We start from the raw sequence: 17,061 nt of genomic DNA, 5'->3' as shown, positions 1-17,061 counted from the left end.
CTGCAGGGGACACAAGTTCAATCCCTGGTCAAGGAACTAAGATCCCTAAGCCATGTGGCATGGTCAAAAACAATAACAAAAGCACTCATGGTCTTGTGGTTAGATTGCATTAAGTTTGTCACCACATCAAACTTATATAACAGCCACAAATCTCAGAGTTCCCTGTCACTGCTTACCTCTTTCTTGGCCTGCTTGATGTCTCCCTCATCCTTGAAGCCCAGCCCTGAGGTGGAAGCCTTCTCAGCTTCCCCTCTGCCTCCCCCAGCGCGGCCTTCCCCACCTTCACTAGTCTTGAAGGATGAAAGGCTATCAGAGTCAGCAAAGCCACTTTCACTGACACTGTTGCAGCTCAACCACGAGGCCACTTTGTTCTTAGGTGTCTCTTCAGAGGAAGGTGGATTGCAGCCACCTACAGGGATTGATGGAGGGACAGGAATATGTGGGGGCCCCAGGTCTGGGGGTCGAGAGTCCTTGGAAGACATCTCGGACAATCCATTCTCCTTCTGGCCCCGGGTCTGCCGTCGGGTAGCGTAGCTGCGCCACACCGAGCTGGTGCTGAAGTCCTCGTCCTTACAGAAGTTGTCATCTGAGCTGTCGTCATTGGATTCCTCGGGGTCCTCGGTACCGCTGTTGCCATCTTCCTGGTCCTTCAAGTCTACACCACTGCTGTCAGAGGAACAGGGGGCATCACTCTCATACCCCTCCTTGAAGTTCTCCACGCTCTCAATATGGTCCAGATTGGCAAAGTACTCATCACCCATTTCTAGGCCCTCCTTGTCAGCAAAGTCATCTGTCAGGATCTTCCCTGGGAATGAAGAGAAAGCCTTCCAGGGTTATGAGGAGCTTTTAGAAAGAGTGAAGTTCATTTCATCAATACCCAGCCCCATAGTACAGAGTCAAATAACATTCATTATGGTCTCCTGTTTCTCTTTGATGATACCTCCTCCTTAGTGTCTTAGCTGTGAGAGTAAGGGGAGTTTTAAATCTTGCCCTTTCTGCCACCCCATTCTTCCTAAGTTATGCTAAATCTCTGGGTGGAGTGATGTGGGAAAAAATGACACATGCCATTTTTTCTAAAACCATGTCTCTCTCTGATGAAACATGTCCACAATTTCATCCCTTTTCGTTCTTGTTCTCCGGAAGCACTTTTGACCCTTCCTGATCCACCCAGACAGGCACATCACTCATGTTCTTTATAGAAGAAAATCCTGTCTTCTTCTTTCTCCTAGTTCACAGGTTAAGCATTTTATTCTTAAATTCAACTTGTCTCTGATTCAATGTTCCACCATGTTCTAACCCCAGAAAGCAACCCTTTCATCACCAACCTGCATAAATACAGACAAAGGAGCCTTTGGCAATGTCATCCAAGCAACGGATACCCCAGCCCTTGTTCTGGGTCTTGAAGAGCTGCAGACGAACTTGCAGGCCATGCTGTACCAACCGGTTTGTGCACATGTTAGGGTCACATTTGCAGCGTTTGTTACACTCATAAACTCTGGGAGATCACAATAAAATCAATCATAACATGATCACTAGAGCATCTGTTACATCCACAGAACTGTTACAATTTTTAAGGTGTCATCATTTATCAGGTAATGATCTAAATAAGCAGACTTACTGAACTGTCTATGCGCTTCGATTTGTTTGGAAATACAGCTTCAAGAAATAACTCAGAAGGGGGAAAAGTGATTAATACAGATATTTATAGCACTAAAGACAGTAACAGTGAATAAAAGAATGCATACCACCGCGAGAAAAACTAAGTGAACCAGAATGTGAATATGGATTAAGAGCCGTTAAAATAAGTCAGCCTGTAGAAACAGATACAATAAAATATATTTAAGGAAATCAGAAGCCCATATAATAGATACTGAAAGGGAGCAAAAGACGAGGAACTGGAAGTTCACGGGACTCTTGCTTTTGGTAAAGTTGATTTTCATTCTTTTATTCAGTGAACATTTATTAAACACCAAGAGCTGTACTAGAGAGTGGGAAAACAGCAATGGGAAAGGCCATGATCTCTCCTCTCAGGGAGCACATTTCTATCTAGTTTAAGGTATTACAACTATTTAAAAAATAAACTATTCAAGTTAATCAGAGAGAGCTAGTAAATACCAACATTAAAGGAAGATAATACACTGAGAAAACTGTTATATTTTTAGGGAGTATCTATTTTTATGCTCTACTTCGTGTTACGATTTAATTTCTTATTTTCCTGTTATGTAAATTTAAGGAAGACAGCTGCTTTTAGAAAGATGGCAACAGTACCGTCAGTTGATGACATCAGTAAAATCTCTCTAGGCAAAAGTAACAGCAGCTTCTATTTACCAAGCAGATATATTTTGTGTTTGGCATTACATCAATGCTTTACATACATTCCCTTATTCTATACTTACAGCAGCCTATAAAGGTATTTTTTCAATTTATGAAAACATTAAAGCATAATACACACAGAGAGAAGAATATGTAAAAGTCTGCAGCTCACAGTTTTTCACAAACTGAACATACCATGTAACCAATACCACATCAAGAAACAACTTTGTTAGGTCTCTTAAAACCCTACTGGGGTTGGGAAGGTATTAACGTTCATATCGTCTGTTAACTAAAACAGGATCAGTTTGGAAAGGACAAGGCCAGAATGTGAATTCAGCTGTAATCACTACCAAGGGCTTCCCTGGTGGCTCAGTGGTAAAGAACCCACCTGCCAATGGAGGAGATGTGGGTTCAATCCCTGGGTTGGTAAGATCCCTGGAGAAAGAAATGGCAATCCACCCCAGGATTCTTGCCTAGGAAATCACATAGATAGAGGAGCCTTGCGGGATACAGTCCATAGGGTTGGAAGAGTCAGACGGGACTGAGTGACTGAACAACAACTACTAACCACCACCACATGAAACTTTCAGAACAGCTAACAGCATCATTCATCCATTCGACAGAATTTAAGAGGTTACTATGTGTGGTACACTGGGTAAAAATCTGCTGATGATACAATGGTAAGCAAGAGAAACAAGGTTCCTGCCCTCATGGAGATTACCTCTTAATGGAAAAAGAGACCAAAAACAAGGCAACGAATAAAATGAAAGTTGTCACAGATACTATAAAAGGACAAACTCTGAATGAGGGAATTAAAGGAGTGAAAATGACCTAGCTTTAGAGTGACCAGGAAAGGTCTCTCTGAGGAGGTGAGAGCAAAGCTGAGAGCTCAAGGTTAAAGAAAATAATCATGCAAACAACAGTGGAAGGATGCCAAGAAGAGGGCACAGTATGTACAAAGGCTCTTGAGGCAGGCTGGCAAACACTGGATGAACTGGATCCAGGCACTGAAGAGTATCAGTGTGGCTGGAACAGTTTTGGAAGGAGAGAGATAGGAAGGGGTCAGATAGTACACTGTCTTGTGATCCAAGATGAAGAGTCAGAATAAAATCCAAAGTGCAGTGGAAAGCTCTTAAAGAGTTTTAAGCAGGGGAGGAACATATTTGTGGTTATGTGAAAATACTTTTATGAAACATTTCAAACATATAAAAAAGCTATAATGAACACTCACAGCATTATCAAATCTAAACACTGTTACAGGATTCAATTTTATTACAAGTAAAACATACATGATACAATGTAGTTAAAGCTGCTGCTGCTGCTAAGTCTCTTCAGTCCTGTCCGACTCTGTGTGACCCCATAGGACGGCAGCCCACCAGGCTCCGCTGTCCCTGGGATTCTCCAGGCAAGAACAGAGCCAATAGCTGTCTTTTCCTTTGCTTACTTTTCAATATGCATTCAGCTTAAATTTATGTCCTGATTTCCCCTGATGATACTCAGACACATCAGGCTATCAAACCCCCTTTCCCGAAAGTTTCTCCTGCAGCCAAGTCTAACCTGCTCTCACAATGGCTGTTCTCTACATCTGGTGCACAGCTATCAGCCTGGAAGCCCTGTTAACTTCACTGGCATGTGGGATTCCCCTCCCTCTTCTTTGGAGCTGGATCCAGGTTCCCGGATCAGTATACGCCTTCCTCTCTCGTCTTTCCCCCTCACTTAGTAAACATTTCCAGTAGCTTTCTGAGAGGGGAAATAATGGAAAAATTTGAGGTATTTCATGTCTAAAAAAATGTTAAGCCTACTTTAACCCACTTTTCCTGGGTTTAGAACTCTAGGTAAGGAATAATTTTCCTGTGCTTTCCTGGTGGCTGAGTGGAGAATCTGCCGACCAATGCAAGAGACACAGGTTTGCTCCCTGATCTGGGAAGATCCCATGTGCCACAGAGCAGCTTAGCCCATGCACCACAACTACTGCACTTGTGCTCTAGAGCCCGGAACTGCTACTAGCCCACGTGCATGAGACACTGAGCTATGCCAACAGGAGAGGCCACCGTGGGAAGAGGCCTGTGCACTGCAGCTAGAGCAGCACCCTCCTTGTCGCAACTAGAAAGAAAACCTGTGCAGCAAAGAAGACCCAGCACAGCCAAAAATAAACAAACAAAATTATGTATATATAAAAGAAATAATTTTCCTTAGAATTCGGAATAGATTCCTTAATTGCCATCTAGCTATAGACACTATTTTAAGAAGGCTGAAGTTACTCTGAATTCTTTCTGTGTTATCTTTCTCTTCTGTAGAAAGTTTTAGTCTTTTCTTTTTGCCTTCAGTGTTCTGTGGATATAATGATCACGTTTTATCATGTGCTTTAGTGGGCATCTATTTTAATCTTCTATGCTAGAACCTGATTTCACTTTGGAAACACAGACCCTTTCATTATGGGGAAACACCTGAATTATTTCACTGATCATTCTTTCCTCTTTATCCTTTCCGTCAATTATGTGTTTCTTACGTACCAGGCTGATTAGGTCACAGATTCAGATCTATCCAGCTTGCCACATCATACCCCACTTTGCTCACTGTCCTCTCTGCCTTATCTGTCCTTCTCGATTGCACGTGCTGATCTCATGTCTCCTCAGTCTCACATGTTGCTATCTCCTCTGTCCAATTTCCAGTTGCAGATCCCAGGACTTACTTCTGGGCACATTCTCTTTTCTATCATCAATGTTCTCTCCAGATGAACTCATCCAAGCTGTAACTAACACTCCTGAGCTGACGATTCTTAATTCTTTATGCCAGTCCTTACAGTTCTCTCTAGAAGTCTCAATGCCTTCTTGACATTTCCACCTGGGTTGCCTAACAGACACCTCAAACTTAACATGGCCAGAACAGCTGAATTTCACTCAGACCTGCAACTCTAGCTCTAGTCTTCCATTTTGGTATAAAAACCAACATACACCTAGTTGTTCAAGTATAAAATTTAGGACTTGTCCTTGATTCTCTTCTCCTTCCCATTCCATAGTCAATCTATCATGCCTGTAGCTCTACCCAAGTGCATTCCTGAGCACATGTGCCAACTACTGAAGCTTATAAATGCCAGAGCTTGTGTCTGCAAACAGGAGAAGTCATGGTGATGAGAAGCCCATGTACCACAACTAAAGAGTAGTGCTTCCCCCGCAACAACTAGAGAAAAGTCTGTGCAGCAAGGGCGACCCACTACAGCCAAAAATAAATATGTAAAATTATTTTTAAAAAATCATTTTCCTTAGAATTTTGAGTAGACTCCTCAACTGCCATCTACTGTCTAACATTGAGAAGGCTGAAGTCACTGTGAATTCATTTCTCTTTTGTGGTATCTATCCTTTCTCATTTCTACTGCCACTTTCATTCTAGGACAAGCCCCAGCAACCACCACTTCTTACCTGTGTTTCTGAAATTATCTAATTGAGCTTCCAAATTCCATTGCTGCTATCCCTAAAGCTTAGTTTTCACAGAGAAGTCACAGTAATCTTTAAAAGGCAGACATCAGTAGTCTGCTTAAAATACTCTTAACAGCTTCCTATCACATCATGAATTTGGTTCTAATTTTTATTGTGATTTACAAAGTCCTATAAATCAGGCTCCTGCCTACTTCTCTCTGAATACATCTCACCTGCCAGAGTAAATAGAATAATTATACAGTTATGAAATCAAGGTCATATTTTATTGCAACAGAAAACTACTAGATACTATTCAATCATTATATGCATTCATTTCAAGGAAAGCCCAAGGAAGAAATATGTGCTGGGAATTTGTTAAGTAAGATTTAATTGATAAAATGTCTGTTTCAGGTTTTGTTTTTTTTGGCTTCAATTTTATAATGCTGCTGTTTCCTACAAACATAGGCAAACAAGAATTCAGTCTCTGAGGTGCTAAACTTTCCCATGACTACGTACCCTGTAGGCAGACATTCTTCTAGTCTCTTGTATTGGTAGCCAGAGTTGGGGTTGATTTGGCCTCCTGGGGTGCACGCTGTAGCCTGGATAGTTAGCTGATGGCAGGCACACTTGGACCTGTATAAAACAGAAGGGTACAACTACTAGAGCTGTGACACTTTCTTCAGAGGCAAGAAGTACTACTAACAAAAGGACGGTGACAAGGTAGTAAAATTTATTTTTCTTCTCCCATACCTGTAAATGAGAAAGGAAAAGACAGTAGGAGTATGACAGAGTAAGAGTAAGATAGAGAGACACAGAACGACAACTAGCAACTGAAAGCATGACGGAGGGAAGCAAAGGAAAAGGAGAATCAGAGAAAAAAAACATAAGACACATGTGTTGCTGTTCAGTTGCTAAGTTGTGTCTGACTCTGTGATCCCATGGACTGCAGCACACTGGACTTCCCTGGCTTCCACCATCTCTTGCAGTTTGCTCAAATTTATGTACAATGAATCGTTATGCTATCTAAACACGTACCCAGGATTATGCTGTGGGGTCCCAGGCTCTCTGGAGGCCTTACAGAAGGAGCTACAGCTAAGAAAGCAGATCAAGGAAGGTGAGGAAAGGAGACGTGCAGGATAAGGCAAAGAAAGTGGTGGAAATAAGGGAAATCACAACAAAGTTGGAGGCAGGGCCACAATTCCCTAACCAACTCACTTGTCCCGGCACCCATCTTTGCAGTCACAGCCGACAAGAAATTCAGGGCCTGTGTTAATGAAAACACCCTTGCCCGGGATCCGTTCTTTGCTGTAGGCCACCTGGGGTGGGGGAGTTGTGTCAATCTCATTAACGCAGGATAGAGGAACGTCTTCCTTCCCATAGGTGATGTCCAAAATATAGTAAAAAGGCTTATAGGGCTGAAACTTTCGGTCCACAAGAACATACGGATCCAAACAGAACATCTCCAGGAAGAGGAAGTCACAGCCAGTCTCAAAAAGGTAACGTTCAATCTCCTGCATTGTCCGAAGGCAGAGGCCACATGGTGTCTTATAGATAACATGAAAGCCCATCTTGCGGTTAACTCGGCGCCGGGCTGTCATTCGCCGGAAGTCATACAGTAGTGGGACTAACAGAGGGTTCTTGCCCCGATACTGCTCACTTCTCATAGGTCTGACCCGAGACAGACAAGTATAGCTGCAGACATGAGGTAAGTAGAAAAGCTTCTCCATGGGGGCGCGGTAGGAGGGCTCTGCAGGGGCCCGCTCCAGCATGCCATGGAAGGCTGGGGGTGCTGGGGGAACTGGGGGTGCTGGGGCAGAGGTTGTGGAGCCTAAAGGTGACCTGAAAATGAGATGCAAGAGATCAGTTCAGAAGGCAACAGGCCCTCTCTGTTGTATAGGTAGCCCATTAGCTGGCTAAGCCACTTTTCTAACTTGTCAAATAGCTAAACTCTTGAAGCTAAAGATGACACAAGTAAGTCAAACTTCCCCTTGCCTTACTGGACAATGAAACACCCTGGTTCCTCTTCATTAACTGATAATAACTGTTTCAACAGTGTATTTTCCTATATTTTATTTTTTCCTGTGAATTATGCGACTAGCATCCAGTCTTCTATCCATGCTAGTTGTTTCCCCTGCTATGTTTCCTATAAATGCCCTTACTGACCCCCAGGATTCAAGGAAAGAGGCTACCGAGTTCCCTTTCTATTGTACCAATGACGACACCATATTCAACAAGTAGTCTTAACAAATGACTTTCTGGTGACTGTATTTCTAGGCACCTAGAAATTATTTTTACTTTTTGTTTCCTGGAAAATTCCAAGGTTAAAGCTTTCCTTTCAAGTCCAAACTTCTCACCATCATAGTCTTAACGAGGCCCCTTGTGGCCAAGGAACCTCCCCATACAGTGACCACTCAGTCCACACTGCCAACATTCCCAACAGAGAGCCTGAGGTTTTCTCACCTATATGTCTGATTGATCCCAGGTTTCCCACCAGGGGCATTTTCACTGAGTGCAGGGGATGTAGGGGAGGAATGACCAGAGCCCACAGATCCTGGCCGGAAAGATGTGCTTTTTTTGGCTACCTGCTTCCGAGATTGGGCAAGCTGGCTTTCCAAGCTTCTAGGAGATTAGAGATCATACAGTAAGGGATACAGAAAATGTAATATAAAAGAAACTGGTGAAAAAGAAAGAATAGCACTCACTCACTGTCACCTGCCTGGGGGGACAGAGCTGGACCAGGTGGGGCAGGTGGGGCTGTCGGCTGTGGGGGTTCCATAGGCTTGAACTGGGTTCCAGTACTCGTTAGATCCTGAGTATACTGGACCACGGGACCTTTGCTTCTCACAGCACCTGTAAGAAAAGGAAATTGACCACTGAGAAGCTAAATGCTGTGTCATTTATATTCATCCACAGATCTGATTCTCAATTTATATAATAAAGCAACAACAGAAACATTCCAAGTGCTAAGACTGTTAGATCTCATTATTTAAACCAATGAGTGAGAATACTGGCACAGGCTGACTTTCATTTAAATAGTAAGATTTTATCTTCCTGCCTCAGACAATTTACATTAATAATTATTCTATTGCTTTCATTGTTATTTCACTGCTAAGTCATGTCTGACTCTTTGTGACCTTATGATTGCAGCCCACCAGGCTCCTCTGTCCGTGAGATTTCCCAGGCAAGAATACTGGAGTGGGTTGCTATTTCCTCCTCCAGGGGATCTTCCCAGCCCAAGGACTGAACCTGTTTCTCCTGCATTGGCAGGTGGATTCTTTATCAATGAGCCACCAGGGAAGCCAATTATGTTATACTTCGGTAAAATTTTTCAAAAATACATTCTCTGATCAACTAATGTTGTCAAGAAAAATTAACCAAAAAGTATGCCAGGAACATATAAAAACAAAACCAAAATTTTAAAACAAGTTAACCACATGCAGTGGATAAAAATTAAGACTGGAAGGCAGGGGATATGGGTTCGATCCCTGAACTAAGAAGATTCCATGTGTCACAGAGCAACTAAACCCATGCGCCGCAACTACTGAGCCTGTGCTCTAAAACCCGGGAGCCAGAACTTCTAAGCCCGCATGCTCTAGGGCCTATGCTTTGCAACAAGAAGCCACTGTAATGAGAAGCCTGGACACTGCAATGATGAGTAGCCCCTGCTAGCTCCAACTAGAGAAAGTCCTTGAGCAGTGAAGACCAACCGCAGCCAAAAAAAAAAAAATGACCACAGATAACACACACAAAGCAGATAATCCTCATGTGAATAACAGAGGTAGTTACTACCAACAACACCCCTAACCTAAGCCAGTTGTTTCAGATTTTTATGTGTTTTTGAGAACAAATCAGAGCCACAGCATGTTGAGGCGGCAACACAAATTCATCACCACCACTGGAAACTTAGGAACATGCCCTGTTTTCAATGTGGCAGTAGTGTCATCCTGGTAAACAAAGGATAGAGACATTGTACATACACTTCTTTGCTGATTTGTCCATTTCTTCCCTCTCCCATACAGCTTTCAGGACTTACCCATATTTGGACGTGTTCTGAGCTGTCCCCCTTGCTTCTTCTCTAGTGCAGAGGCGGATGATGTCTTCATGCTGAACATGGGCTCCAGTCGTGTAGAGCCTCGATAGATCCATTCACATCTTTTGTCATCCTAGGGGATTGCAAGTAAGGAAAGGTGGCAGGGGAATGGGTTAAAAGCTAGAATCTACCCTGCCACTTGTGAAGAATACCATGTGTCTCCCTTAGGGGAAATCTCCCTGATGAACGCCCAATTCCCTATCTATTCAATAAATTTATGTGCTAGGCTACACAACAGGCATCAGGACTTAAAACAACAACAATAAACCCCCCAAAACAAAAACACGTATATTCCTTGTTTAAAAAAATGACAAGAGATAGATGTTTATACTGAGTATAAGACATGTAACTAGGATCATTAGGATCAAAGGGCTGAGAAAGCTCAGAGAAGAAATATAATTCTAAGAAAGGTGTGAGAGGGGAGAAAAGGACAAGTACAGAAGATTTAAGTTAAGCTGGGCCTTGAAAGAGCACCAAGACCTCAGAATTCACTGATCGCTCTTTTTTGTCCCATTACACTATCAATAACCCTGGGAAAACAGAACTAGCAGCCTTCTCTGTACCTACATGCATTGTGGATACTCCTGGAGAAAAGCAAAAACAAAAACACTATCATGCAGACTAGAGTCTTAAATTCAGGGACTTTATTTTTAACAACCACGCATAGAAGAATGAAAAAAAAGTAAAATATGACCCAAAACAGTGAGACTAGGTAAGAGAGTAACAAAGAAGAAAAGCTACAGCATAGGTACATATGCCATAGTTATGCTTTGCTCCCCCATCCCACCCAAATCCCTGCCTCTAAGACTCCAAAGAAGAGTACCAGAAAGAGGATCCTGACTAGGCTGCCGTCCACCTCCTCGACTCGGGACTTCCACCACGTGCCTTCCCACTCAGTCTTGATCAGCTGGCCACTCTTGAGCAACACCATGGGGCGGTTGGGGTAAGCGGTGATATACTCTTCTATGAAGTCTCGGCAGGAGATGTCTTCTATGTCCTCCCAAGTCTTTTTCACTGTCCCAAGGAAGAAGGAGGGCTGAGAGAGGGCAGGTAGGGCATGTCTTGATAGGGGAAAAGGGTTGACAAGGAGATGTTTGGCATTTTTCAAGTTGGGAGGGAGAGAAAAAATAAATGAAGAAATCATAACCTCAAGGGAAGCAAAACCATGACCACTTAAAAGTATTGAACCTAATGTGCAAATGCACACACAAATTCTGCAAATACTAAATGAATAAGCAGTATGCAAACATAGGTGAGTCACTCATTTCCTAGAAACGGATATTTCCTCTTAGGAAAGTCAAGTGGAAATTCTTGCTTACTTGGTAAGTCTAAAGGTAAATCAAAAAGAATCAGGTGGCACCATAAACTGATTTTTAAAAAACCTGTCCTTCCTTCTCATGCTCCATCAGGCTTTAAAGGACCCTGAGTGTATTTACTGACATGTTATGTGGAAACAGCTATTTTACTTGACTTCCCTGCAACTAAAAACAGTTGCTTCTACAAGAGTCTCTCCTAAGCCGGAGTCGCAAGCATAGAGGACACTATGAAGACCCCATCTAACACAGGTTCTGTAGAAAGCACTCTACAGACTGCAGAGCTACACAAATGTTAAACACAAGACTAGGAAAGGAGTAACATCCTCTCAAACTTAAACCACTCGGAAATGAAATGAAAACATATCTACAATATGTGCATCCACTCAAAGTTAGTCATGATCTTCTAATTTCTGACTCTATGGCTGCCAAGACCCAACACTAGACACGAGCAAATAAAACTGTATCTCTCAAAGAATATTAACCAAACTTATGCTCTTTGAGACTAAAACACCAAGAACATTATGGCTTTCCCACTGGTTGTCTTAAGAAGAAATACAAGGTAGAAGAGAAAACAAAGCTAAGGAAAAAAGGAGAGACACTCACGTGGCCGGCAAATGGGATATAGTTCAGACTGTGTAACATAAGAGGCATAGCCATCATCAAAGAAAATGAGAAACCTGTAAGGAAAGAGTGATGGTAGAAGGACTGGGGATTATTATATTTAACATGACCAGAAATTATTATAGCTTCCATGCCTCTGGATCACAAACAAGACACAATCCAGGGAACATTTTCCAGTGTACTATTTTCTTTCTACTATTCTTTCTTCCCACCCCAAGAGTTAAGAATTCTCCCTTAGGTTAGCAGATGCAAACTATTATATACAGAATGGATAAACAATAAGGTCCCACTGTATAGCACAGGGAATTATATTCAATATCTTGTAATAAATCATAATGGAAAAGAATATTAGAATTCTCCCTTAGTCTAATCAACATATCCCCACTTTCCCAAAAGTGATTTATTCTTGTTATACTATTGGACTCTCACATTGATGAAAAACATTTAGTCTCCATTTCTTCCTTCTGTATGAATTCTCTATTCCTCTAACCATTAATCAATCTGGATTATTCTCCCCCGACCAAGTTTTCTCCTTGAGAAAAGAGAAAAGGGGGGGGGAGGGAGCAAGAAAGAACCACCCACATGACTCTGTGGCAAAGAAAAGAGAGTTTCCAGCCACTGAAGACTAAGGACACCAAAGCTAATTGTGAGACCTGGACTATGGCTTAAACAGGGCGGATGATGTGCTCCTGGCTCCCAATCTCTTTGCAATCTTCTGTCTAGGTACCTGAGCTTGTTTTTGACGTTTGGTGTCTCAGCCACAATGCCAGCATAGAGCCAGACCTGATTCCCATCTTTGTATTTGGCCACTACTCGACTGCCCACATACAGCTTGTCAGCAGGAGGGTGGTAATCATAGGCAATGTGGTTTCCTGACAGAAGACTCTTTCCTTTGTTGTCAAATTTCACCTTGTACTTCTTTCCTGGCCCTGAGTAAAACGGAAAAGAGAAACAAACATTTTTAAAAACCACCAGTTTCTGTGTGAATCCTGGTTGCTGCGTGAGAGACAAAAGCCAAAGGCTGTGGGGAAAAGAAACAATCAGTGACGGTGACCTGCAGGTTGTCTTTCATTAGTCCTTCCTCTAGCTTGAACATACCAACCGTCTGGATGGCAATAAGGGTGCCTTTGTGCCATGTCTTAGTTCTCTTTTTGCCGAGGATGCGCATGCTGACGACCAAGTCACCATCTTTGCTCAATTCTCCAGACATCTGACTCAAGGCTCCTGGGAAGAAAGCAAAGTTGCTATAAAGAGATATGGCACAGATTGGGGAAAGAATGGAAAATAAAGAGGGTACTGGGTTATTGGGACAAATGGGGTAATCTCTGATACTTAACCACTTTTACCACTTTTCCTGCTCCCTTGGCCAAGGGCAGAAATATAAGAACAGTTGACTCAACTCTTTATGCCAACAGGAAAAATATGAATTGAAATTCACATGGAACTCAAGACCATCTCACTGTAACCAAATATTTCTGACTCTTTATTAACAACATTAACTATTACTCATGCCAAGCAGCATGGTGGCTCAAACTGTAAAGAATCCACCTGCAATGTGGGAGACCTAGGTTTAATACCTGGGTTAGGAAGATCCCTGGAGGAGGGCATGGCAACCCACTCCAGTATTCTTGCCTGAAGAATCCCCATGGATAGAGGAACCTGGCGGGCTCTAGTCCACGGGATCGCAAAGAGAATGACACGACTGAGCAACTAAGCACAGCACAGCATTTATAAATCATTTTCCTGGAAGGAATCTCTTAATAGCTGCATCCTACAAACAAAGCTTCCTTCAGAACTTTATTTAGAGTTTGAGTTACTATTTTCTTTAACCTTCATCTGAAAGAAGATATCATGAGCATGGAGCTAAACGGGTATTTGGACAAAGCCATCACATGGTAGAAAGCCAGTAGACAAACAACTTAAGCCAAGAGACTTCCCCAGTGGTTCAGTGGTTAGGACTCTGCACTTTCAGTGCTGTGGGCCTCGGTTCAATCCCTGGTTAGGGTACTAAGATCCCGCAAGCTGAGTGATGCAGCCAAAAAAAAAGAAGACTTAAGCAAACAGCAAGGAGAATTTGTAGTATTAAAACAATCCTATAGAGGCAGAGAAGGATATTGAATTGTTAAAACACAGTCAGTATCCATGAAATCTCTGCAGGACTTCACCTCTGCACCTATACCAAGTTGCCTCCTGACTCTAACCTTTGTGGAGATCCTGGGAACTACTCTTTTTGTTGACAGCATCCATGAACTTCTGGACATCTTGAGCTGATTTTCTTAAGGCAGCCATAGCTTCGCGGAGCTATAAGGAAGGGGATAAGGGAGACATGTTTTAAAATAGCAGCACCGCTTCTTGAGAATAACAACTTGTCTTTTAAAAAACAAAACAGACTGAGTTATGTTTAGAAGCTTACAGTTACTTCTAGAAGCTTATAGTTACTCTATCAGGCAAAACTTGCCCTTTCTTACAAATCTGGTTCAGAAATCAGCTTTAGGAAGCTTTCCTTGATTAATTAATCTAGTTTATCATTGCCAAATTCTATATTCATACAGCATTCAGTGTATGTATATCTAAGGAGCTTTTGCATTTTTATAACATCTATTAGAGAACTGCGACCCATGGGGCTGACTTCAGGGTGACTGGTTATATCTTGATGACTGAACTGACTGAATGGTTAGGCCAAAAGTTTCTTCTATCTTCATATTCTACTCTGTCATCTTTCTCTTACTCAAGTTACCTTCTGGTCTTTCGGAGTTCTGCTCCCAGCATCACCTAGACGAGAAAAATTGAGTGTAAAAGACTTATACATAAGAATTTCCAAGAGATCAAGAACCAAACTATCATGGGAACACTAACGATAACAACTATAAACCAGACATACATACACGTATATACATACATCTATGTAAAAGTATGGAAAGCATTCAGAAAGATACACAGCAAACAGATGACAATTCTTCAGTTCAGTTCAGTTCAGTTCAGTCGCTCAGTCGTGTCCGACTCTCCGCGACCCCATGAATCACAGCACGCCAGGCCTCCCTGTCCATCACCAACTCCCGGAGTACACTCAAACTCATGTCCACAGAGTCGGTGATGGCATCCAGCCATCTCATTCTCTGTCGTCCCCTTCTCCTCCCGCCCCCAACCTTTCCCAGCATCAGAGTCTTTTCCAGTGAGTCAACTCGTCGCATGAGGTGGCCAAAGTATTGCAGTTTCAGCTTTAGCATCAGTCCCTCCAATGAACACCCAGGATTTATCTCCTTTAGAATGGACTGGTTGGATCTCCTTGCAGTATAAGGGACTCTCAAGAGTCTTCTCCAACACCACAGTTCAAAAGCATCGATTCTTCGGCGATCAGCTTTCTTCACAGTCCAACTCTCACATCCATACATGACCACGGGAAAAACCATAGCCTTGACTAGACGGACCTTGGTTGGCAAAGTAATGTCTCTGCTTTTTAATATACTATCAAGGTTGGTCATAACTTTCCTTCCAAGGAGCAAGCATCTTTTAATTTCATGGCTGCAATCAGCATCTTCAGTGATTTTGGAGACCAAAAAAATAAAGTCTGACACTGTTTCCACTGTTTTTCCATCTATTTCCCATGAAGTGATGGGACCAGATGCCATGATCTTTGTTTTCTGAATGTTGAGCTTTAAGCCAACCTTTTCACTCTCCTCTTTCACTTTCATCAAGAGGCTTTTGAGTTCCTCTTCACTTTCTGCCATAAGGGTAGTGTCATCTGCATATCTGAGGTTATTGATATTTCTCCCAGCAATCTTGATTCCAGCTTGTGCTTCTTCCAGCCCAGCGTTCCTCATGATGTACTCTGCATATAAGTTAAATAAGCAAGGTGACAATATACAACCTTGACGTACACCTTTTCCTACTTGGAACCAGTCTGTTGTTCCATGTCCAGTTCTAACTGTTGCTTCCTGACCTGCATACAGGTTTCTCAAGAGGCAGGTCAGGTGGTCTGGGATTCCCATCTCTTTTAGAATGTTCCACAGTTTATTGTGATCCACACAGTCAAAGGCTTTGGCATAGTCAATGAAGCAGAAATAGATGTTTTTCTGGAACTCTCTTGCTTTCTCCATGATCCAGCAGATGTTGGCAATTTGATCTCTGGTGCCTCTGCCTTTTCTAAAACCTGCTTGAACATCTGGGAGTTCACGGTTTACATACTGCTGAAGCCTGGCTTGGAGAATTTTGAGCATGACTTTACTAGCGTGTGAGATGAGTGCAATTGTGCAGTAGTTTGAGCATTCTTTGGCATTGCCGATAAAGTACTGCTACAGGTGACAGTCTACGGGATCTGGCATTTTCAAATACTTGAATTTTTATAACAATAATTTTTTATGGGTTATCTGAATGATTTGAAAAATGAAATGTGCCCAGTGAATTAAACTGTTTCTTCTTGAGTAGTGCTGTCCAATAGATAATGGTGATGGTTGTACAACCTTGTGAATTCACTAAAAACCACTGAATTAAACATTTTAAAGGGGTAAATTTGTTAGGTAAATTACATCTGATTTTTTAAATTTTTTAGTCAAATTTGAAGGCTTCCGTGATAGCTCAGTTGGGAAGGAATCTGCCTGTAATGCAGGAGGCCATGGTTCGATTCCTGCTGCTGCTGCTGCTAAGTCACTTCAGTTGTGTCCGACTCTGTGTGACCCCATAGATGGAAGCCCACCAGGCTCCCCCTTCCCTGGGATTCTCCAGGCAAGAACACTGGAGTGGGTTGCCATTTCCTTCTCCAATGTGTAAAAGTGAAAAGTGAAAGTGAAGTCGCACAGTCGTGTTCGACCCCCAGCGACCCCATGGACTGCCGCCTACCAGGCTCCTCCATCCATGGGATTTTCTAGGCAATAGTACTGGAGTGGCTTGCCATTGCCTTCTCCGCGATTCCTGCTATGATAGATATATTCTGTTTCTGCACTGTCCAATCTGTTAAGATTTGGCTACTAAGCACATGAAATGAGTTTTAAATTTTACTGAAGTGAGTAAAGTAAAAGTTGCTCAGTCGTGTCCGACTCTTTGTGACCCCATGGACTATATATAGTCCATGGAATTCTCTAGGCCAGAATACTGAAGGGGTAGCCTTTCCCTTCTCCAGAGGGTCTTCCCAACCCAGAGATTGAACCCAGGTTTCCCACATTGCAGGCGGATTCTCTACCAGCTGAGCCACAAGGGAAGTCCAAGAATACTGGAATGGGTAGCCTATCCCTTTTCCAGCGGATTTTCCCAATCCAGGAATCGAACCAGGGTCTCTTGCATTGCAGGCAGATTCTTTACTAACTGAGTT

The 17,061-nt window shown here is 42.6% G+C and overlaps 1 protein-coding gene across 6 annotated transcripts in view; it reads right to left on the bottom strand.

Annotated features, from left to right (window-relative positions):
* Positions 1–17,061, bottom strand: part of SETDB1 (SET domain bifurcated histone lysine methyltransferase 1) — a 32,427-nt gene that overhangs the window by 3,493 nt on the left and 11,873 nt on the right. For 4 of the 6 annotated variants that reach the window (XM_088835740.1, XM_055401889.2, XM_055401890.2 and 1 more), the window contains exons 4-16: positions 14,494–14,528; positions 13,958–14,057; positions 12,855–12,980; positions 12,484–12,685; positions 11,739–11,812; positions 10,643–10,833; positions 9,763–9,892; positions 8,432–8,579; positions 8,190–8,348; positions 6,945–7,568; positions 6,246–6,362; positions 1,326–1,495; positions 177–805 (exon numbers count right to left, since the gene is read on the bottom strand). In XM_088835740.1, the coding sequence (XP_088691866.1) occupies positions 177–805; positions 1,326–1,495; positions 6,246–6,362; positions 6,945–7,568; positions 8,190–8,348; positions 8,432–8,579; positions 9,763–9,892; positions 10,643–10,833; positions 11,739–11,812; positions 12,484–12,685; positions 12,855–12,980; positions 13,958–14,057; positions 14,494–14,528 (2,705 nt within the window). Of the gene's footprint in view, positions 1–176; positions 806–1,325; positions 1,496–6,245; positions 6,363–6,944; positions 7,569–8,189; positions 8,349–8,431; positions 8,580–9,762; positions 9,893–10,642; positions 10,834–11,738; positions 11,813–12,483; positions 12,686–12,810; positions 12,981–13,957; positions 14,058–14,493; positions 14,529–17,061 lie in introns of those variants that run through there. The other 2 variants (XM_055401893.2, XM_055401895.2) reach the window with 2 other exon arrangements.

The sequence above is a fragment of the Moschus berezovskii genome, chromosome 4 (genome assembly GCF_049115385.1).
Source record: "Moschus berezovskii isolate FMDL1 chromosome 4, NW_MosBer_1.0, whole genome shotgun sequence".
Lineage (NCBI taxonomy): Eukaryota > Metazoa > Chordata > Mammalia > Artiodactyla > Moschidae > Moschus > Moschus berezovskii.
The sequence above is the reverse complement of the archived record's forward strand: the minus strand, read 5'-3'. Positions and strand labels throughout refer to the sequence as shown.